Genomic DNA, 23120 nt, shown 5'->3' with positions numbered 1-23120 from the left:
GAGGCAGGGAAAGAAAGGAAAGAAAGTAGGGAGGAAAGGGGAAGATAGGAAAAGAAGGAGAGAGAGGGAAGTAGGGGATGGGATGGAGAAAGAAAAGAAGGAAGAAATACAGTCAGAGTGGGGGTTTGTTAGACCAAAATTAAATGGCAAATTAATGAAAGAGCTTGGACTAAAAGTTTTTATGCTCTGACTCCTGGGCTGAAACTGTCACAGCACACCCCACCCCACTCCCAACAGAAGTTTGCAGAAATTATCAAAGAATATCAGAGTTGAAAGCTCTTATAGGTATATCTCCTGGACCTCCCTCCCAATGCAAGGACTGAATCTATAAAATCTCTATATAGCCATGGGACTACACAGGCAAGTCCACCCTCTATCTATATGAGAATTGCCCTGATGCTGGGCAACATCCCTATTTCTTTCCTGTTGTTCCAGAAAGGATCTCCCTTAGCTCTTTACTTTCTGTCTGAAGCTAAGAGAAAAATCCAAATAACCAGAACACGGAGTGCACATTGAGGATAGAGAAGACAAGAGTGTTTTGAAAACTTCCTGTGTACCCTCAGCATGTCTTCTTTTCTTTTCACCAGCCCCCCTCATCCAGCACCATGCCCAACAGAGTCTCAGCTTGGGGCCAGCTGTTAAGGCACTTACCAGAGTTGTCAGGCTGCATGATGGCCATGACAAAGGTATGAGGAAAGAGCATGGCTGCACTCTTCCTCATGCCCTGAAGCTTCACAGTATTGCCTTGGAACATGACCCCATGCACGTCAGTCTCTGTGCCAAGGCCAAGCAGGTGCCAGGCCACTGTGTCACCCTTACACATGTCCAGGCTAGGCAGGTTAGAGAACAGAAACCCATTAATGGCTGGAAAAAAAAACACACACAAGACAGGACAGGAAGTTGAGACCAGACTACTCAGGCACTGGCCAGCAGCATACCATCAGCTCTGTACTATGGTTTCACACAACTTGAAATTTCTGAGTCACCCTGAACACTTCTGCTTTCGTCCCTAAGCCACTTTAGTTGTACTTAAGAAATCTGCCTCTTTGGGATGAGGGTCCAACTCACCTTTCTAACCTCATCTCCTGCCCCTCCTCTACCACACTTCAAATTCTTCTGAAACTGAACTTCTTCCCACTACCAGACTCTTTACACATATGCATACACAAGTGTACCAACCTCTATTATTCCCACACCCTTGAAATTCTCCTCCCTTGGCTTCTATAACACCACACTTCCCTGGTTCTCTTACATCCTTTCTGATTGCTCCTCCTTCATCTTGTTCTTGTTCTTCATCCTTCCATAAAGTACTGGGGTTCCCCCAAGTTTCCATATTCATCTTTCAATCTGTTTCTTTTCTTCACTGTTACTGCCCAGGTTCTGTCCCTCATCATTTCTGGCTTGAACTTCTGCTAAAGCCCTCTCCCTGGCACCCCTGCCTGCAGTCTATCCTCCCACTCCCCTCACACACAGGTAGATGCCACTGCTGTGAGTTCTATTTGTGTTTGCATTCCCAAGGCTTTAAACATGCTGGTGTTTACAAAACACATATTGAGTCTTCACATGTTGTTTCCTCTGCCTGGAATAAATTTTCCCTCTGGTCTCTCTACAGAAAACTATTACTCATCCATCATGCCCCAGTTCAAATGTCACCTCCCCTGTGAAGCATAGTTCTCTCTCTCTCTCATTTCTGTGAAACTTCTGCCCACACACAAAAATTCTTCCATATCACTTACAACAGAGTCCAATGATTTACTTACAAGTCTATCTCCCACACTAGATTGACCTAGCAGGAATCACATTATTTTTTATGTATCAGTGTGACTGCCCAATCACCTGAATGTTGCCTGGTACTACTCAGGTGCTCCATAAGTTCAAATTGAAATGAACGTGGTTCACAGGATTGGTTTACTTTTTCCAGCTGATATAACTGACTGGTGATGAGAACCAAGAGATGGAGTCATAAGACAAACACTCATTCATGACTCCCTCCCATCTTTCGTACTCCTCTTGAAAATACAGGGAGGCCTGCTAAAAACTGACCCCTTTTCAATGTTCCCACATCCACTGGAACCACCTTTAATAAGCAACCCTACCTGGTAATTACCCTAGATGCTGATGATAGCATTGCTAATCTCCTGATTCTGCTTCTTTTTCCTGTAATGTCTAATTGCAAACTTATTTAGCCTTCAAACCCCAGCTCAAGCGTTCCCTTCTTCCAGAAATCCTTTAATTGAATTGTCCCTCATTAATGTTCTCCTTCTTTGACCTCCATGTCACTTGAAGGCTGTTTCACACAATTTGGCATTTAATTATACTTGATCTTGGATTGTTCTATAATTATTTCATGTGTGTTATTAGTCTCATTTCATTGCAAATGCTGGGAACTCTTTGCAAAATGGGACAATGTCTTCCCATTCACTCACTCATCCACTTACATGCCTACTCATTAATTGGTAGTTCACTTGTTCAATAAACATTTACTATTTATTAGAAAGTGTAAATAATACTGAGATAAGCAAAAAACAAAACTCACCTTTAAGGAAGCTACACTTTAGCAGGTCAAAAGCCATGTAACAAGTAACTATATAGAACATGCTATTAAAATAATCTGATAAAATGCAATAGTAGTTCATAAGAGAGTGTCATCATCCTGGGATTGGATGATTAAAAGAAATGGTTACATGGATGAAGTAGCTTTTGAGTTGGACCTTAGAGACTGGAAAAAATTTCCACAGGCCAAGGGCAAAAATGTAAGGAGAATCATTTCAACTGGAGGGCAAAGCATTGTAAAGCCATGAAATCAGAAAAGCACAAGGTATGCCTATATAGTGAAAAATAGCCCTGTTTGGCTGGAGTATGGAGATGAGGAACATGGGTAGTCAATAAAGGAGAAGAAGATAAGACTGGAAATGTATCATTCCAGCTTTCTCTCCTAACTCCCTAGTGGATTCCTTGTTTGCAGTCCTCATTTCACAGCACATTTTTCTAGTGCCCCCCATACTGTGTAACACAGGACACAGCACAATCAAGTGCTAAATACAAGATTTGTTGCCTTAGATTTAATTCTTCGATCTAGTTCATGTCTTGGGTAGAGCTGACCAATGGGATCAGTGCTTTCAAGAATGGGAACATGATTAAGTTTAGGTTAGATTTTTACTTGTAACCTCTCAATTGTAGCTCAGGAAAAAAGCACTCCCCATACCATGCATCTGATTGGAGTCCTGGAAACCCTTGACATCCTCTGAGAGCAGTCGGGAATCCAACATAGCAGCTGCTTGATTGGCATTGCTGTACCAGCTCTTGTTTTCATCCAACACAGTAAAAAGGAGAAAAAACTCCTTATCCACCCCTTTCTGTAGGTCAGTGGAAGAAAGAATGACAATGGTTTTAGCAGTTGTGGGGTGTACAACTCCAGACCCAGTGAGCCCTGATTCTTTCCCATTTCTTTTTCCAGACAGAGACAAGCCCATACCTCCTGCCTAGAACTGTAGTTGTTGCTAGGCAGTTTTTCCTCAGGTAATTTCAAATTGAAGGTGTTTGAAAGAGGTTAGAACAAAATGAAAAGACGGGAGGGGAAGAATGTATGAAAGGGGACAGGGAAGAAGCACAAGATGGAGATTATGGAGAAGAGAGTGATAGAAGAGAGCTTGGAGTCACCTGGGTAAAGGAGTGGAGAAAGGTGGTTAACAGATCAGGAAAGGACTCTAGTCAGAGGGGATTAGAAAATAAGAGAAAAGGATATTTAATTGTTATTAATGTATTGTTATTTTTATTATCATTTATTATCACTATTATTATTACTATTACTTCTAACATTTACTGAGTGTTTACTATGTAATCCAGACACTGTGATAAGCATTTCATATGGATTATTTTAATTAATCCTCATAGAAACCCAAGATACCTTCTTTCATTTTTAACCCTTTACTACAGATGAAGAAACTGAGGCAAAGAGAGGTTAAGTAATATACAGCTAGAATGGTGAACTGGGCATGAAAGAACACAAACAAATATTAAAAGAGATTTAAGAATTAGGATCAAGTGTTAGGGAACACCAAGGCTTAAAAATATGAAGAGATGATGAGAGGATACAAAAGGAATAGAGACTAGAATAGGAATGGAGACTGTTTATGAGTGAAAGAATAGCATGCAAAATAGCGTGGGGTCACCAACTATTAATTTCTCATTGGATAGCTTGGTTATTTTTTTTTTCTATTCCCATATCACTAGAACCCAGTACCACTTTCAACTCCAAGTTAGCAACACAGCCTTATCTTCCTCCCAGCAGGCTTTCCAACCAAAAACCTTGGTAATACCTGTTTGCCATCTGCACCCAAGGCACCAGTCTTACACACCAACAGGGGGCCCACCAGACCAGAATTTGTATCTCTTATGGGATCTGCAGCAGAGAAGTACATCCAGGTGAGACAGGCAGGATCCTGAGCAGTAGGGCCAGCATGGGAGGGGACTGTCCAGCGGTATGTTACTTTTTCAAAAGGCTTGGCTACCAAGCCAGGGTAGGATGAGCCTGCAGGGGGAAAAAATAGGACTCATTATCACATTAGCTAGAGTGAGAATCATCAGCTCCAAACAGTGGGGTAAATATTATAAGCTACAAGGCATTTTGGAACAGCATCAATATGCAATATAGAATAGTAAAAAGGATCCTGGATAGGAGTGAAGAGACTGTAGTTATTTTCTGGTTCTGACAATAGTTGTTATATGCAAACAACGAATCATGGAACACTACATCAAAAACCAATGATGTACTGTTATGGTGACTAACATAACATAAAGAAAAAAGTTGTTATATCAACTGGGAAATTTAAACTTCCAAGGTTTCAGTTTTCTAAGCTCAAAGGACCTACAGATTAAAAGGGCCTTTAAAACTTATTTGGAGGGGAAGGAGGTTAAGATGGCGGAGGAGTAGGGGACCCCTTTTTCAGCCAGTCCCCTGAGTTGAGCTGGATAGGTACCAGATCAGCAGGAACATCCACGGAATCAGCCTGAGATGCAGGAAGATACATCTGGATCTCTACAAAATGAACATCTCCAGCGCTGAGTATCGAGGTACGAAGTGGGGAGCCGTGAAACCGCAAACAGATATCGGAAGCTAAACAGAAGGGGGAGGGAGCCGCCGTGTCAGGGCGCCGGGAAGCGGTAGCCACCTACACGGGGGAGCGGACAGACCGCGGACCCCTTGAAACAGCAGACTGAGAAGGGAGCTCCGGGAGCGCACGCGGGACGGCTGGTGGTTGGCGGGCCACCTGCACGGGGGAGCAGGCGGACTCGCGGACGGCACCCGCGAGACAGCAGACTTAGAACGCGAGCTCCAGGAGCACGCGCGCAGGGCGGCTGGCAGGCCACCTGCACCGGGGAGCGGGTGGACCGCGGACCCGCACTCTGGAAACAGCAGACTGAGTCCGTGAGCCGGGAGCATGCGCCACCAAGCATCTCACGGAGCTCCGGTGTGCTCACTGGATCGAGGCTGAGACCGGGAGCTCCGGGAGTGTGCGCGGGGCGGCTGGCGGCTGGCGGCTGGAGGGCCACCTGCACGGGGGAGCAGGCAGACTCGCGGTCAGCACCCGCGAGACACGAGACACCAGACTGAGACGGGGAGCTCCGGGAGCCCGTGCGGGGCGGCTGGCGACTGGCAGCTGGCGGGGTTGGAAACACAAAGGACAGAGACGCGCCAGCCCTGGAAGTGAGGGCTGGGACGCCGGGTGTGGGGTGCACAGCCCGGGATGCTGCGGGGTTGAGCAGCACCAACAGAAACAGAGTTAAAGTGGCCGGAACATCAGTGGAGAACGATCTGCGATCCCTCTGTTCTGAGACAGAGGCTGAAATTCAGCCGCTGCTGCTCTCTCAGAAGAAGCATAGCAAACCGCCAGGGAAAGATGCCAGAGAACAAAAGCCCGGAAATACCGTCTCACAGGGTGCCCATACACATCCCCCCACGCAAGGGACACGGAGACTCTACCCAAACAGGGTTCTCTGAGTACCAGCAGGCAGGCCCCTCCCCCAGAAGGCAGGCTGAAAAATCAAGAAGCCCACAACCCAGAGCGCCTGAGTGGTGCAGTCACCAAGCACCTGTCTTCAGATTAGGGTGTGATCACAACGTTCCGGAAAGGAGTCCCTCATCGGGTTTCTCCACCGGGAGCCTGCTTCTTCCTCTCCCACTCCTCTGCTTGGGTTCCCTTTCTTGCTGACTGTCTCTCTCTCTCTCAAATAAATAAATAAACTCTTTAAGGAAGAAGCCCACATCCCTAAGATCTCTACAAAACAAGGGCGCACGGCCTGGGTCCCAGTCAACACTTGGGCTCTGGACAACCCTGCAATCTCTCTTCATCAGAATGACGAGAAGGAGAAGTCCCCCCCAGCAAAGAAAAGATAATGAGTCTGTGGCCTCTGCCACAGAATTGGCCTCGGCCACGGAATCAATACATATGGATGTATCCAAATTATCAGAAATGGAATTCAGAGCAACAATGATCAAGATGATGAGTAGACTTGAAAAAAGTATCAGAGAAAACGTTGCTGAGAATATAGAATCCCTAAGGGCAGAAATGAGAGCGAATCTGACAGAAATTAAAAATTCTATGAGCCAAATGCAGTCAAAACTAGAGGCTCTGACGGCCAGGGTCACCGAGGCAGAGGAACGCGTTAGCGAATTGGAGGATGGGTTAGTAGAAGAAAAAACGAAAATAGAAGCTGGTCTTAAAAAAATCCACGCCCACGAATGTAGATTACGGGAGATTACTGACTCTATGAAACGATCCAATGTCAGAATCATCGGCATCCCTGAAGGGGTGGAGAAAAACAGAGGTCTAGAAGAGATATTTGAACAAATTGTAGCTGAAAACTTCCCTAATCTAGCAAGGGAAACAAGCATTCGTGTCCAAGAGGCAGAGAGGACCCCATCCAAGCTCAACCAGGACAAACCTACGCCACGGCATGTCATAGTGCAATTCGCAAATATTAGATCCAAGGATACAGTATTGAAAGCGGCCAGGGCAAAGAAATTTCTCCCGTACCAAGGCAAAGCTATCAGGATTACGTCAGACCTGTCTACAGAGACCTGGAATTAGAGAAAGGCTTGGGGGGGCATTTTTAAAGCTCTTTCAGAGAAAAACATGCAGCCAAGGATCCTTTATCCAGCAAAGCTGTCATTCAGAATTGATGGAGAAATAAAGACGTTCCAAAATCGCCAATCATTAACCAATTTCGTAACCACGAAACCAGCCCTACAGGAGATATTAAGGGGGGCTCTATAAAGGTAAAAAGGCCCCAAGAGTGATACAGAGCAGCAAGTCACAACCGATACAAAGACTTTAAAGAGAAATGGCATCATTAAAATCATATCTGTCAATAATCTCTATCAATCTAAATGGCTTAAACTCTCCCATAAAACGCCACAGGGTTGCAGATTGGATAAAAAGACATGACCCATCCATTTGCTGTCTACAAGAGACTCATTTTGAACCCAAAGATGCATTCAGACTTAGAGTAAGGGGATGGAGTACCATCTTCCACGCAAATGGACCTCAAAAGAAAGCTGGAGTAGCAATTCTCATATCAGATAGACTGGATTTTAAACTAGAGGCCATAGAGAGAGATACAGAAGGGCACTATATTATTCTTAAAGGAAGTATTCAACAAGTGGATATGACAATTATTAATATATATGCCCCCAACAGGGGAGCAGCAAGATACACAAGCCAACTCTTAACCAAAATAAAGAGACATATAGATAAGAACACAGTAATAGTAGGGGACCTCAACACCCCACTATCAGAAATAGACAGAACACCCTGGCAAAAACTAAGCAAAGAATCAAAGGCTTTGAATGCCATACTCGACGAGTTGGACCTCATAGATATATATAGAACACTACACCCCAGAACCAAAGAATACTCATTCTATTCAAATGCCCATGGAACATTCTCAAGAATAGATCATGCTCTGGGACACAAAACAGGTCTCAGCCAATACCAAAAGATTGAAATTATCCCCTGCATATTCTCAGACCACAACGCTCTGAAATTGGAACTCAACCACAAGGAAAAACCTGGAAGAAACTCAAACACTTGGAGGCTAAGAACCATCCTGCTCAAGAATGACTCGATAAACCAGGAAATCAAAAAACAAATTAAACAATTTATGGAGACCAACGAGAATGAATACACAACGGTCCAAAACCTATGGGATACTGCAAAGGCAGTCCTAAGGGGGAAATACATAGCCATCCAAGCCTCACTCAAAAGAATAGAAAAATCTAAAATGCAGTTTCTATATTCTCACCTCAAGAAACTGGAACAGCAACAGAGGGACAGGCCTAACCCACTGACAAGGAAGGAGTTGACCAAGATTAGAGCAGAAATCAATGAATTAGAGACCAGAACCACAGTAGAGCAGATCAACAGGACTAGAAGCTGGTTCTTTGAGAGAATCCATAAAATTGATAGACCACTGGCAAAACTTGTCCAAAAACAAAGAGAAAGGACTGAGATTATTAAAATTATGACTGAAAAGGGAGAGGTCACGACCAGCACCATTGAAATTGCAAGGATTATTAGAAACTTTTATCAACAGCTATATGCCAAAAAACTAAACAATCTGGAAGAGATGGAGGCCTTCCTGGAAACCTATAAACTACCAAGACTGAAACAGGAAGAAATAGATTTCTTAAATAGGCCAATTAACTATGAAGAAATTGAGTCAGTGATAAACAACCTTCCAAATAATAAAACTCCAGGCCCAGACGGTTTTCCTGGGGAATTCTACCAAACATTCAAAGAAGAAATAATACCTATTCTCCTAAAGCTATTTCAAAAAATAGAAACAGAAGGAAAGCTACCAAACTCATTCTATGAGGCTAATATTACCTTGATCCCCAAACCAGGCAAAGACCCCCTCAAAAAGGAGAATTACAGACCGATTTCTCTAATGAATATGGATGCCAAAATCCTCAACAAGATCCTTGCTAATAGAATCCAACAGTACATTAAAAGGATTATCCATCATGACCAAGTGGGATTCATACCTGGGATGCAAGCATGGTTCAACACTCGCAAATCAATCAATGTGATACATCATATCAACAAGAAAAGACTCAAGAACCATATGATCCTCTCAATTGATGCAGAAAAAGCATTTGACAAAATACAGCATCCTTTCCTGATTAAAACCCTTCAGAGTGTAGGAATAGAGGGTACATTTCTCAATCTCATAAAAGCCATCTATGAAAAGCCTACTGCAAGCATTATTCTCAATGGGGAAAAGCTGGAAGCCTTTCCCTTAAGATCAGGAACACGACAAGGATGCCCACTCTCGCCACTATTATTCAACATAGTACTAGAAGTCCTTGCAACAGCAATCAGAAGACAAAAAGGGATCAAAGGTATCCAAATCGGCAAAGAAGAAGTCAAACTGTCTCTCTTTGCAGATGACATGATACTCTATATGGAAAACCCAAAGGAATCCACTCCCAAACTATTAGAAGTTATAGAACAATTCAGTAAGGTGGCAGGATACAAAATCAATGCCCAGAAATCAGTTGCATTTCTATACACGAATAACGAGACTGAAGAAAGAGAAATTAGGGAATCCATCCCATTTACAATAACACCAAAAACCATGCGTTACCTTGGAATTAACTTAACCAGAGACGTAAAGGACCTATATGCTAGAAACTATAGATCACTTTTGAAAGATATTGAGGAAGACATAAAAAGATGGAAAAATATTCCATGCTCATGGATTGGAAGAATTAACATAGTTAAAATGTCCATACTACCCAGAGCAATCTACACTTTCAATGCTATCCCGATCAAAATACCGAGGACATTTTTCAAAGAACTGGAACAAATAGTCCTTAAATTTGTATGGAACCAGAAAAGGCCCCGAATCTCCAAGGAACTGTTGAAAAGGAAAAACAAAGCTGGGGGCATCACAATGCCGGATTTCGAGCTGTACTACAAAGCTGTGATCACAAAGACAGCATGGTACTGGCACAAAAACAGACACATCGACCAATGGAACAGAATAGAGAACCCAGAAATGGACCCTCGGCTCTTTGGGCAACTAATCTTTGATAAAGCAGGAAAAAACATCCGGTGGAAAAAAGACAGTCTCTTCAATAAATGGTGCTGGGAAAATTGGACAGCTACATGCAAAAGAATGAAACTTGACCACTCTCTCACACCATACACAAAAATAAACTCCAAATGGATGAAAGACCTCAATGTGAGACAGGAATCCATCAAAATTCTAGAGGAGAACATAGGCAACAACTTCTATGACATCGGCCAGAGCAACCTTTTTCACGACACATCTCCAAAGGCAAGAGAAATAAAAGATAAAATGAACTTATGGGACTTTATCAGGATAAAGAGCTTCTGCACAGCCAAGGAAACAGTCAAAAAAACTAAGAGACAGCCCACGGAATGGGAGAATATATTTGCAAAGGACACCACAGATAAAGGACTGGTATCCAAGATCTACAAAGAACTTCTCAAACTCAATACACGAGAAACAAATAAACAAATCATAAAATGGGCAGAAGATATGAACAGACACTTTTCCAATGAAGACATACAAATGGCTAACAGACACATGAAAAAATGTTCAAAATCATTAGCCATCAGGGAAATTCAAATCAAAACCACACTGAGATACCACCTTACGCCAGTTAGAATGGCAAAGATAGACAAGGCAAGAAACAACAATTGTTGGAGAGGATGTGGAGAAAGGGGATCCCTCCTACATTGTTGGTGGGAATGCAAGTTGGTACAGCCACTCTGGAAAACAGTGTGGAGGTCCCTTAAAAAGTTAAAAATTGAACTACCCTATGACCCAGCCATTGCACTACTGGGTGTTTACCCCAAAGATACAGACGTAGTAAAGAGAAGGGCCATATGCACCCCAATGTTCATAGCTGCATTGTCCACAATAGCCAAATCATGGAAGGAGCCGAGATGCCCTTCAACAGATGACTGGATTAAGAAGCTGTGGTCCATATATACAATGGAATATTACTCAGCTATCAGAAAGAACGAATTCTCAACATTTGCTGCAACATGGACGGCACTGGAGGAGATAATGCTAAGTGAAATAAGTCAAGCAGAGAAAGACAATTATCATATGATTTCTCTCATCTATGGAACATAAGAACTAGGATGATCGGTAGGGGAAGAAAGGGATAAAGAAAAGGGGGGTAATCAGAAGGGGGAATGAAACATGAGAGACTATGGACTATGAGAAACAAACTGAAGACTTCAGAGGTGAGGGGGTGAGGGAATGGGATAGACTGGTGTTGGGTAGTAAGGAGGGCACGTATGCATGGTGCACGGGGTGTTATACGCAACTAATGAAGCATTGAACTTTGCATCGGAATCCGGGGATGTACTGTATGGTGACTAACATAATATAATAAAAAAAATCATTAAAAAAGTAAAAAAAATAAATAAAAAAATAAAATGATAAAAAATAAATAAATAAAATAAAACTTATTTGGAATACTCCTCACTTGAAAACATACATTCATCTGCTCTTGTATACTTACCACTTTTTATTTTTTTTTAATTTTTTATTATATTATGTTAGTCACCACAGTACATCCCTGGTTTTTGATGTGAAGTTCAATGATTCATTAGTTGCATATAACACCCAGTGCACCATGCAATACGTGCCCTCCTTACTCTCCATCACCAGCCTACCACTTTTTAAAAATTTCCAGACATGAAAGTCACTACCCACCTTCATAGTTTGTATCATCTTTGAATGGTTGTGATTAATGAACACATTCTCCTTTCTATATGTACCTATATATGAGTGGATGCAAACACATATCAATGTGTATATATATGAAAAACACAAGCACTAAGGCTGTAATTCCTGAAATGCACACAAGTTATGGTCAAGTGATGCATAAAAATTTTATTTTAAAATTTTTAACCTAGTAGTTAGTTCAATTGCTGGGTCATATGGTAGTTCTATTTTTTTCACTTTTCAAGTAACCTCCATACTGTTTTGCAGAGTTGATGCACCATTTGCCTTCCCACCAATAGTGCAAGATTCCCCTCTCTCCGTGTCATCACCAACACCTGTTGTTTCTTGTGTTGTTGATTTTTATCTATTCTGAGAGAGGCAAACCAAGAAAAAAACTCTTAACTGTAGAGAACAAACTGATAGCTACAAGAGGGGGTGGGGAATGGGTGAAATAAGTGATGGGGATCAAGGAGTGCACCTGTTGTGATGAGCACCAGGTGTTGTATGGAATTGTTGAATCACTATATTGCATACCTGAAACTAATATTACACAGTATGTTAACTGGAATTTAAATAAAACTTAAAAAAAAATAAAACAACAGTTTAAACTTATTAGAAATCAAAAAAGTACAAATGAAAATAGCTACATAACTTTTTTGTCTGTCTGTTTAGCAAGATTTTACATATTTTAACCCATGCTGTTGAGAAGTAGCTCAAATGACACCTACCCCTCTCACTCAAATATAGAAAGGGTAAATGTAAATGAGAATAGCCCTTTAGGAAAAAATGTTGACAAAATGTATCAAAAGCCTTAAGAAGGTTCAGGCCCACAAAAAAGTAAGATATACAGTAAATACTGAAAAGAATGTCCAACCTAATACAAATCAAAGCAATGGTGATTTTGGTTATTGTGTTGTCTGCCTACAAGACTGACATTTCACAAAGATGAAAATGGCTGCCCTGTGCTGTTACTGTTGATGCAAGTCCAAGTTTATGGGACTGCAAATTTTCCAGATAGCAACTTGGATATAGTTATCAAAATATTTAATGTGTGTACCCTCTGACACAACAATTCCACATGTTAAAAATATATTCTGAGAAAATATTCATTAAAGGGTGAAAAGAAGCACACAAAAGGATAGTTGTAGTAAGAATTTATAACAGGTGGTATAATTTAAGATAGCTTTAACTTCCTTTCTTATTCATTTATTATTCGCAACTTTTACAATTTTCAAAAACACAGAAAACGTTAAAAGGTAGTACAATAATCATCCTACCAACTGGAGTTGACTGTTAACATTTTTCCATCTTTAATTTATCTGCATCTACGTCTATGTATATCTACACACACACACACACACACACACACACACACACACACACAGTTTTTGATTATTTGCTTTTGCTAAACCATTTGGAAGCATGATGACATCTTCTTTTTTTTTTTTTTTTTTTGAGAGGGGGAGTATCTTCATCTCCGTATCTTTTTTTTTTTAAGATTTTTTATTTATTTATTTGATAGAGATAGAGACAGCCAGTGAGAGAGGGAACACAAGCAGGGAGAGTGGGAGAGGAAGAAACAGGCTCATAGCGGAGGAGCCTGATGTGGGGCTCGATCCCGTAACGCCGGGATCACGCCCTGAGCCGAAGGCAGACGTTTAACCGCTATGCCACCCAGGCGCCCCATGACATCTTACTTCTAAATACATCAGTAACCTTGTCCTATATCGCCAGAAGAACATTACTACAGCTAAGAAAATATCCTAATATCATTTAATGTGTAGTCTATATAAGAAATTTTCCAATCATCTCCAGAATGTCTCTTTTTAAAAAAGATTTTACATATTCATTTTGATAGTGAGATAGATAGATGATGATAGATAGATAGATAGATAGATAGATAGATGATAGACAGATAGAGGAGAGGCAGAGGGTAGGGAGAGGGACAAGCAGACTTAGCCACTCAGGGGCCCCAAAATGTCTCTTACGGCTAATTTTTTTAATAACCATGATCAGATAAGGTTTGTTTTTTTGTGTTGTCCCATTTTTTTCCCCTGTAGCATTGCCTTCTTGAAGAGACTAGACCAGTTGCCTTGTAAAATGTTCTTTTGTTCTAGATTTGTCTGCAACTTTGCCCTTAGTGATTTTAGTATTTTTAAGAATATTTTTGGCTTGGGATTAGCATGTATTAATATTCTCAGAGAAAACAAGAAATTAATATGCAATAATCTGATTTCTAGGATTCTCTTCTGAGGTGGTAATCCAAATAAAACATAAGCATTTAATGAATCATGGAACAGTACATCAAAAACTAAAGATGTACTGTATGGTGACTAACATAACATAATAAAAAATAAAACAATAAAACATAAGTGTTCATTCATTGCAACATGATTTACAGCATTCAAAAATAATGAAAACAAACTAAATGTTCAAACAACAGAAGATAAGGTAAATAAAGAATAGCAAATCCATGTAATAGAGTATTTTATAGTCAGTAGCATGTTTATAGTATTACGATGGCATGAGAAAATTGATATAATGGTAGGTAAAAACAATATGATAAAAACCTGCACAAACCACATTATCACACATATATAAATATATATGTTTTTTATAAGCACAGGAAAACATTAGAAGGTATATCAAAAGAATGATATTTATTTTATAATTTTCCATGTCTTTTCCAACTTCCATAAAACATATATTTTACTTTTATAATCAGGTATGTTTTTAATTTTTAATTTTGTTTTAATGCCAGTATAGTTAACATACAGTGTCATATTAGACTCAGGGGTCCAATATAGTAATTTGACAATTTCATATATCACCTGGTGCTCAACATGACACGTGATTTCTATCATCTATTTCACCCATCTCCCCACCCACCTCCCCTCTGGTAACCATCCTTTTGTTTTCAATAGTTAAGAATCCATTTCATAGTTTCTCTTTCTTTTTTCCCTTTGCTTCTTTGTTTTATTTCCTAAATTACACATATGGGTGAAATCATGTGGCATTTGTCTTTCTCCAACTGACTTAATTCACTTAGCATTACACTCTCTGGCTCCATCCATGTTGGTGCAAATCACGAGATTTCATTATTTTTCATGGCTGAATAATATTCTATCACACACACACACACACACACACACACCACTTCTTCTTTATCCATCCATCTATCAATGGGCACTTGGGCTTCTTCCATAATTTGGCTATTGTAAATAAACATAGGGGTGTGTGTATCCCTTTGAATTAGTGCTTTTGGGGTTTTTAAAAAACTTTTATTTAAATTCTAGTTAGTCAACATATAATATTAGTTTTAGTTGTACAGTTTAGTGATTCAACACTTACATACCATACCCAGTGCTCATCACAACAACTGCACCCCTTAGTCCCCATCACCTATTCCCCCATCCTGCCGCCCACCTTCCCTCTGGCAACCATCAATTTGGACTTTCCCTCTACAGTCAGGAACAAGACAGGGATGTTCACTCTTACCACTATTATTTAACATAGTACTGGAAATCCTAGCCACAGCAATCAGACAACAAAAAGAAATAAAAAGCATCCAAATCAGCAATGAAGAAGAAAAAACTTTCACTATTTGCAGATGACATGATACTCTATATAGTGTTTTTGTATTTGAAGGGTAGATACCCAGTAATGAAATTACTAAATTGTAGGGTAGTTCTACTTCTAACTTTTTGAGGAACCTCCACACTGTTTTCCATAGTGCCTGCACCAGTTTACATTCCCGCCAGAGGGAAAGAGGGTTCCACTTTCTCCACATCCTTGCCAACACCTGTTGTTTCTTCTGTTGTTAATGTTAGCCATTCTGACAGTTATGAGGTGATATCTCATTGCAGTTTGATTTGCATTTCACTGATGGAGAGTGATGTTGAGCATCTGTTCATATGTCTGCTGGTCATCCAGATGTCTTATTTGGAGAAATGTCTGTTCTTGCCTTCTGCTCATTTTTTAACTGGATTATTTATTTTTTGGGTGTTGAGTTGTGTAAATTCTTTATATATTCAAGATACTAACCCTAAAGGCCATATATGAAAAAACCCACAACAACCATCACACTCTGGGGAAAAACTGAAAGCTTTACACCTAAGGTCAGAAAGAAGACAAGCATGTCCGCTCTCAGTACTTTTATCAACATAGTACTAGAAATCCTAGCCACAGCAATTAGACTACAAAAAGAAATAAAAGGCATGCAAATTTGTAAGGACAAAGTAAAACTTTCATTATTTTCAGATGACAAGATACTATATAAAGAAAACTCTAAAGACTACATCAAAAAGCTACTAGAACTGATAAATGAATTCAGAAAAGTTGTAGGAGACACAATCAATGTGTAGAAATCTGGTGCATTTCTATAAACTAATAATGAAACAGCCGAAACAGAAATTAAGAAAATAACCCCATTTACAATTGCACCAAAAATAATAAGAACCTAGAAATAAACCTAACCAAAGAGGTGAAAGAACTGTACTCTGAATACTATAAACCACAAAGGAAAGAAATTGGAGATGACACAAAGAAATGGAAAGACATTCCATGCTCATGGATTGGAAGAACAAATATCATTAAAATGTCAATCAGGGGTGCTTGGGTGGCTCAGTCGGTAAAGCATCTGACTTTGGCTCAGGTCATGACCTCAGGGTCCTGGAATTGAGCCCCATGTCAGGCTCCATGCTCAGTGGGGAGTCTGCTTGTCCCTCTGCCACTCCCCTACTCATGCGCTTCCCCCCCTCAAATAAATAAATAAATAAAATCTTTAAAAAATGGTACAACTTAAAAAAAGTATCAATCAGAATATATTTAAATATATTTAAGAGAATGTGTCTCTTATTGAACCCAGTTCTGCTTTACTATAATATCATGGATTCATTTAACAGCATCCATGCAGGACAATCAATTCTGTCTCCTCCCTCATTTCCTCTTCTATTTATTTTTCCTCTAGAGCTACCTATTACCTGCAGCTTGCATTAGTTGGAAACCCTGCTTGCTCACCATCATTGTACACAGTTCCCTCGTAGTCTTTCTCATAGAAGACTCCATGAGGCTGTATACTGAACGGCTGGGAAGCACGGTTGTAAAAGACCACCTGGATGGTGTCACCCACCTCAGCCCGAATCACTGGCCCTGGAAGTTGGGAAGGAGAGACAATGGGAATAAAAACAGAGATGACCAGGGAGGATGGAAACAAAATAAGAAGGAGGGGAAGAAAGGGGAGGTGAAAAAGATTTTTAAAAAAATCCTCTCTTTGCAATAATAAGAATAATCCCTTCCAAGTGTATTGTAATTTACAGTTATAAAAAGCATTTTAAAATCCATTATCTCATTTTGATCTTCAAACATCAAATACAGGAAGGGGATATTTTCATTTTACAAATAAGGAAATTACAGCTCAAAGAGGTGGAATTGATCTTCCCAAATTTGAATAACTGATTAGGAACAGAATCAGGACTTAAAACCAGGGCTTTCTCCCACCCCACTGTCAGGTTCAATTGCATTTCCCCTACTTTTATTGCCCCTCCTCCCATAGCTGCATTTCCTGGTAGGATCCATCTCAATATCTGATCTTGCCTCTATCCTAAACAATTTCTGAGCATATAAAAATTATTATATCTATGCACAGGTCCTGAACTAGGTATTTAAGGCATGATTCCTGGAGTCTTCTTTGTTCCATGACCCACGACCTCTGACCTAGCTTGGGTCACCTTTGAGATTGACCAGAAATACCAAGACTATACCCTGAACATTTATGCTGGCTCAAGCACTAGTTCAGTGCTTCTGGCTTGTTTTCTACTCATTTTCTACACCTAATGCTACACCTCTGGTCCAAGAAGCAAATGAAAATGAAAACATAGCATAGCAAAACATGAGATGTCATGGAAAATGTGCTAAGGGAGAAATTTATAGCTATGAATATTCACATTAAAAAAAGATCTCAAATCTACAACCTAACTTTAGGACATAAGGAATTAGGAAAAGATATACAAACCTAACCCAAAGGTCGAAGAAGGAAGGAAATAGTAAAGACTAGAGCAGAGTTAAATAAAATATAGACTAGAGAAACAATAAAGAAAATCAATGAAACTAAAAGTTGGTTCTCTGAAAAGAACAGCAAAATTGAACTCTCAGTGAGATGGACTAAGACAGAAGACTCAAATTACTAAAAACAGAAATGAAAAGGGAGGATATTACTACCAATTCTACAGAAATATATATATATTCAGAAATATATATATTATATATAAATATATGTATTTTTCAGATATAAATATATATGGTTATATATATATAGTATTATGAAAAATTGTACACTAACAAATTGGATAACCTATATGAAATGGACAGTCCTAGAATAGAAAACCTACCAAGATTAAAGCATAAAGAAATAGAAAATCTGAATCTTATTGTAACTGGCAAGGAGGTTTTTTTAAATTGTTTTTTTTAATTTTTACTTTATTACAGTGTAGTTAACTTACAGTGTGATGTTAGTTTCAGGTGTACAATATAGTGATTCAACATTTCCATACAACATCTGGAGCTCATCACAAGGAGCCCCCTCCTTAATCCCCATCACTTATTTCACCCAACCACCCTCATCAACCTCCCCTCTGGTAACTGTCAGTTGGTTTTCTTATAGTTAAGAGTCTGTCTTGTAGTTTGCCTCTCTCTCTCTCTTTTCCTTTTCTTTTGCTCATTTGTTTTATTTCTTTAATTCCACATATGAGTGAAATCGTATGGTATTTCTCTTTCTTCAACTAGCTTTTTTCATTTAGCATTATTCTCTCTAGCTCCAACCATGTTGGTGCAAATGGCAATATTTCATTCTTTTTTTCTCGCTGAATAATATTTCAGTGTGTGTGTGTGTGTGCGTGTGTGCGTGTGTGTATACCATCTCTTCAATTGATGACACTTGGGCTGCTTCTGTATATAGTTTGCTGCTATAAACTTACAGGTCTGTGTATCCCTTTGAATTAGTAGTGTTGTATTTTTGGGTAGATATCCAGTAGTGGGATTATTGGATTGTTGGGTAGTTCTATTTATAAGTTTTTGAGGAAAATCAATATTATTTTTCACAGTGGCTGCATCACTTTGAATTCCCACCAACAGTGCAAAAGGGGTCCCTTTTCTCGAAATCCTCATCAACACTTGTTGCTTCTTGTGTTGTTGATTTCAGCCATTCTGACAGGTGTGAAGTGTTACCTCATGTAGTTTTGATTTCTTTTCCCTGATGATGAGTGATGTTGAGCATCTTTTCATGTGTCTGTTTGTCATCTGGATTTCTTCTTTGGAGAAATGTCTATTCATTTCTTCTGCCCATTTTTTATTGAGTTATTTAGGTTTTTTTTTTTTTGAGTGTTGAGTTGTATAAGTTCTTTTTTTCTTTTTAAAGATTTTATTAATTTATTTGACAGAGGGAGACAGCAAGAGAGGGAACACAAGCAAGAAGAGTATGAGAGGGAAAAGAAGCCTTCCTGCTGAGCAGGGAGCCCAATGTGGGGCTTGATCCCAGGACCCTGGGATCATGACCTGAGCCAAAGGCAGACACTTAATGGCTGAGCCACCCAGGTGCCCTGAGTTGTATAAGTTTTTTAATATATTTTGGATACTAACTCTTTATTGGATAAGTCATTTGCAAATTTCTTCTCTCATTCTGTAGGTTGCCTTTCAGTTTTGTTGACTGTTTGCTTCATTGTGCAGAAGCTTTTTATTCTGATGTATTCCCAATAGTTTATTTTGCTTTTATCCCTCTTGTCTGAGGAGACATATCTAGAAAGAAGTTGCTACAGGCAATGTCAAAGAGGTTACTTCCCATATTCTCCTCTAGGATTTTTATGGTTTTAGGCCTCACATTTAGGTCTTTAATCCAGTTCGAGTTTATTTTTGTGTATGGTGTAAGAAAGTGCTCTGGTTCCTCTTTTGCATGTAGCTGATGTTTTGCTAACACCATTCGTTAAAGAGACTCTCTTTTTCAATGAGGACAGTCTTTTAAACAAATGGTGCTGTGAAAACTGGATTTCTACATGCAAAAGAATGAAGCGGGACACCTACTTAATACCATATACAAAAATTAACTCAAAATAGGTTAAAGACATGGAGAGAGGAGGAGTTCAGAGGGTGGAAGAGTAGGGGACCCTAAGGTTGTCTAGCCCCCGGAATTCAGCTACATAGTTATCAAATCATTCTGAACACCTGCAAAATCAATCAGAGATCTGAGAAAAGAAATGCTGCAATTCTGCTAATATAAAAGCAACCACTTTTGGGAAAATAGGAGGTGTGGAGACATGAATCTGGGGTGATATTCTGGAGGAGATGGCAGCAGGGCAGGAGCCAGCTTAAGGAGGCTAAACCAAAGTATTATAAGCAGAAGAGTGCAAAATTGGAACTTTGAAAGTCTGCTGTAGTGGGCGACATCCCTGGCTTAAAGGTGCTCAAGTGGCAGTGTGGGGTGGAATCCTAGGTGGGACAGTGCCGTCTCTGGATCCTCAGGGTCACAAGAAGAACGGGGGTGCTTGAGTGTGGCAGAATTCCCAGGTATCAGAGTGGGGAAGTTGGCTGAAAACAAGGAGTCTTGGCTTCAGCTTTCAGCTTGGTGTTGCCATAAACTGCGAACTGCCGCATGGTGGTGCAATTGCTCTCCTGGCAGGGGCCCAGGAAAAGGCAGAAGTGCAGAGAGAGCCCCTCCCTCCCCTGGGAGGAACAAGTGGATCTGCACAGAAAAAACCCATAAAATTTGGATAGTTGAAACTCCGTTGCATGCCTCAGATAAGAACACTCAGTCACAGGCTGAGTGAACACAGAGTTCAGACAGAAACCAGGGAGACAAGAGTGATTGATTCTTTGTGAGTGCTCACGAGGCACAGACTTTCAGCTCTGGGGCTAGAGAGTGGGGCACCAGCATTTTCATTCCACCCATCTGTGCTTCAGGGAGCAAAACAACACCACAGAGTGGAATCTGGAGCCTCTTACACCAAGCCAGGCCCCTTGGCAAAGGAGGCACATTTCCACAACTGCAAGGACACCTGAGAATCAGCTCAACAGGCACTTCCCCCAGAAGACCCGCAGGAACAACTACCTAGCACCAACTTTACAGATCTTAGAGAACTAAGAACTTTAGCTCTCACGGAAAACAGTATAAAGCATTTGTGGTTTTTTAAAAAATTCTTAAGTTTTTCAGGTTTTTTTTAAACTATTACCTAATTTTTCAATTCTTTTTTATTGTCATATATAGAGGTAGATAGATACATGGTTTTTGGTTTTTGTTCATTGTATTTTATTTTATTTTGTTTTTGTATATATATGTTTTTCTTTCTTTCCTGTTTTGAAATCTAGTTCCTTTTAACAAGCAGACCAAAATACACCCAAGATCTATTTTTTTTGTTTTGTTTTGTTCTATTCTGTTTCTTGTTTGATTTTCTCTTACTTTGTTTTGTTTTTGTTTTCTTCCATTTTTTCCCTCTCGGTTGTTGTTGCTACTGCTGTCTTTTCTCTCTCTCTTCTTATTCTTTTTGGGACATAATGATGAAATGAAGAAATTCACCCCAAAAGGAAGAACAAGAGGTAGCACTCACTAAAGCGATTTAATCAATACAGATATAAGTAAGATGTCTGAACTAGAATTTAAAACAATGATTATAGGAGCATCTGGGTGGTTCAGTTGGTTAAGCATAAACACCTCAATATATGAGTGAAGCTTGCAAATGTCAGAGATAGAGAAAATCTGGAAAGTAGTTCAGGACAAGAGATTCTTAATCTACAAGGGTAAATGCATAAGGTTGGCAGTAGACTTGTCCAGAGAGACCTGCCAGGCCAGAAAGACTAGCATGATATATTGGACATGCTAAATGGGAAAAATATGCAGCCAAGAATACTTTATCCAGGAAGGCTGTCATTCAGAATAGAAGGAGATATAAAGAGTTGCCAGGAAAAATAAATAAATAAAGGAATTTGTGAACACTAAACCAGCCCTGCAAGAAATATTAACTGGGATTCTTTGAGTGAAGAGACACCTCAAAAGTAACAAAGACCAGAAAGGAACAGAGATAATCTACAGAAACAGCAACTTTACATGTAATAAAATAGTACTACATTCATATCTTTCAATAATTGCTCTGAATGTAAGTGGACTGAATGCTCCAATCAAAAGACATAGGGTGGGGTTCCTGGGTGGCTCAGTCTGTTAAGCATCTACCTTCAGCTCATGTCATGATCTCAGGGTCCTGGGATTGAGCCCAGTGTTGGGCTCCCTACTCAGTGGGGAGTCTGCTTCTCCCTTTTCCTTCTGCCCCTCCCCCTGCTCATGCATGTTTTCTCTCTCTTTCTCTCTCTCTCAAATAAATAAATAACCTTAAAAAAAAGAGGGTATCTGACTGGATTAAAAAAAAGAAGACTAAGGAGAAGACCCATCGATATACTGGTTGTAAGAGACTCATTTTAGACCCAAAGATATCTCCAGATTGAAAGTGAGGGGGTGGAGAAACACTTATCATATTCATATACATCAAAAGAAAGCTGGAGTAGCAATCCTTTTATCAGACAAACTAGATTTCAAGCTAGACTATAATAAGAGATGAAGGAGGACATTATATCATAATAGAAGGGTCTACTCAACAAGAAGATTTAACAATTGTAAATATTGATGCCCCCAAATTGGGAACACCCAAATATATAAAGCAATAGGATACATAAAGGAACTCATTGTAGTACAATAATAGTAGGGGACTTGAACACCCTACTTACATAAATGGATAGATCATGTAAGCAGAAAATCAACAAGGAAACAAAGGCTTTGAATGACACACTGGACCAGATGGGCTTAACAAATATATTCAAAGCATTTCATTCTAAAGAAGCAGAATACACATTCTTCTCTAGTTCACACAGAAAATTTTCAAGAGAGCATCATATACTGAGTCACAAATCAGATTTCAACCAGTACAAAAAGACTGAGATTATATGGTGCATACTTTCAGACCACAATGCTTTAAAACTTGAAGTTAACCACAAGAAAAAATTTAGAAGGAACGCAAATACATGAAGGCTAAAGAGCATCCTACTAAAGAATGAATGGGTCAACTAGGAAATTTAAAAAGAATTTAAAAAATACATAGAAGCAAATGAAAATGAAAACGTGATAGTTCAGAAACATTGGGCTGCAGCAAAGGTGGTCCTAAAAGGCAAGTATGTAGCAATACAGGCTTTTCTCAAGAAACAAGAAAATTCTCAAATACACAACCTAAACTTACACCTAAAGGATCTGGAAAGAGAACAGCAAATAAAGCCTAAATCCAGCAGAAGAAGGGAAATAATAAAGATTAGAGCAGGAA

General features: G+C 39.7%; 1 protein-coding gene across 1 annotated transcript in view; it reads right to left on the bottom strand.

Annotated features, from left to right (window-relative positions):
- The window catches only part of HEPH (hephaestin), a 112428-nt gene that overhangs the window by 62634 nt on the left and 26674 nt on the right, over positions 1 to 23120 (bottom strand). The window contains 4 exon segments of the mRNA XM_034649026.1: positions 605 to 864; positions 3206 to 3356; positions 4320 to 4531; positions 16792 to 16923. Coding sequence (XP_034504917.1) covers positions 605 to 864; positions 3206 to 3356; positions 4320 to 4531; positions 16792 to 16923 — 755 coding nt within the window.

Source organism: Ailuropoda melanoleuca, chromosome X, assembly GCF_002007445.2.
Source record: "Ailuropoda melanoleuca isolate Jingjing chromosome X, ASM200744v2, whole genome shotgun sequence".
Lineage (NCBI taxonomy): Eukaryota > Metazoa > Chordata > Mammalia > Carnivora > Ursidae > Ailuropoda > Ailuropoda melanoleuca.
Note: the sequence above shows the minus strand (reverse complement) of the source record. Positions and strands in the feature narration are given on the sequence as shown.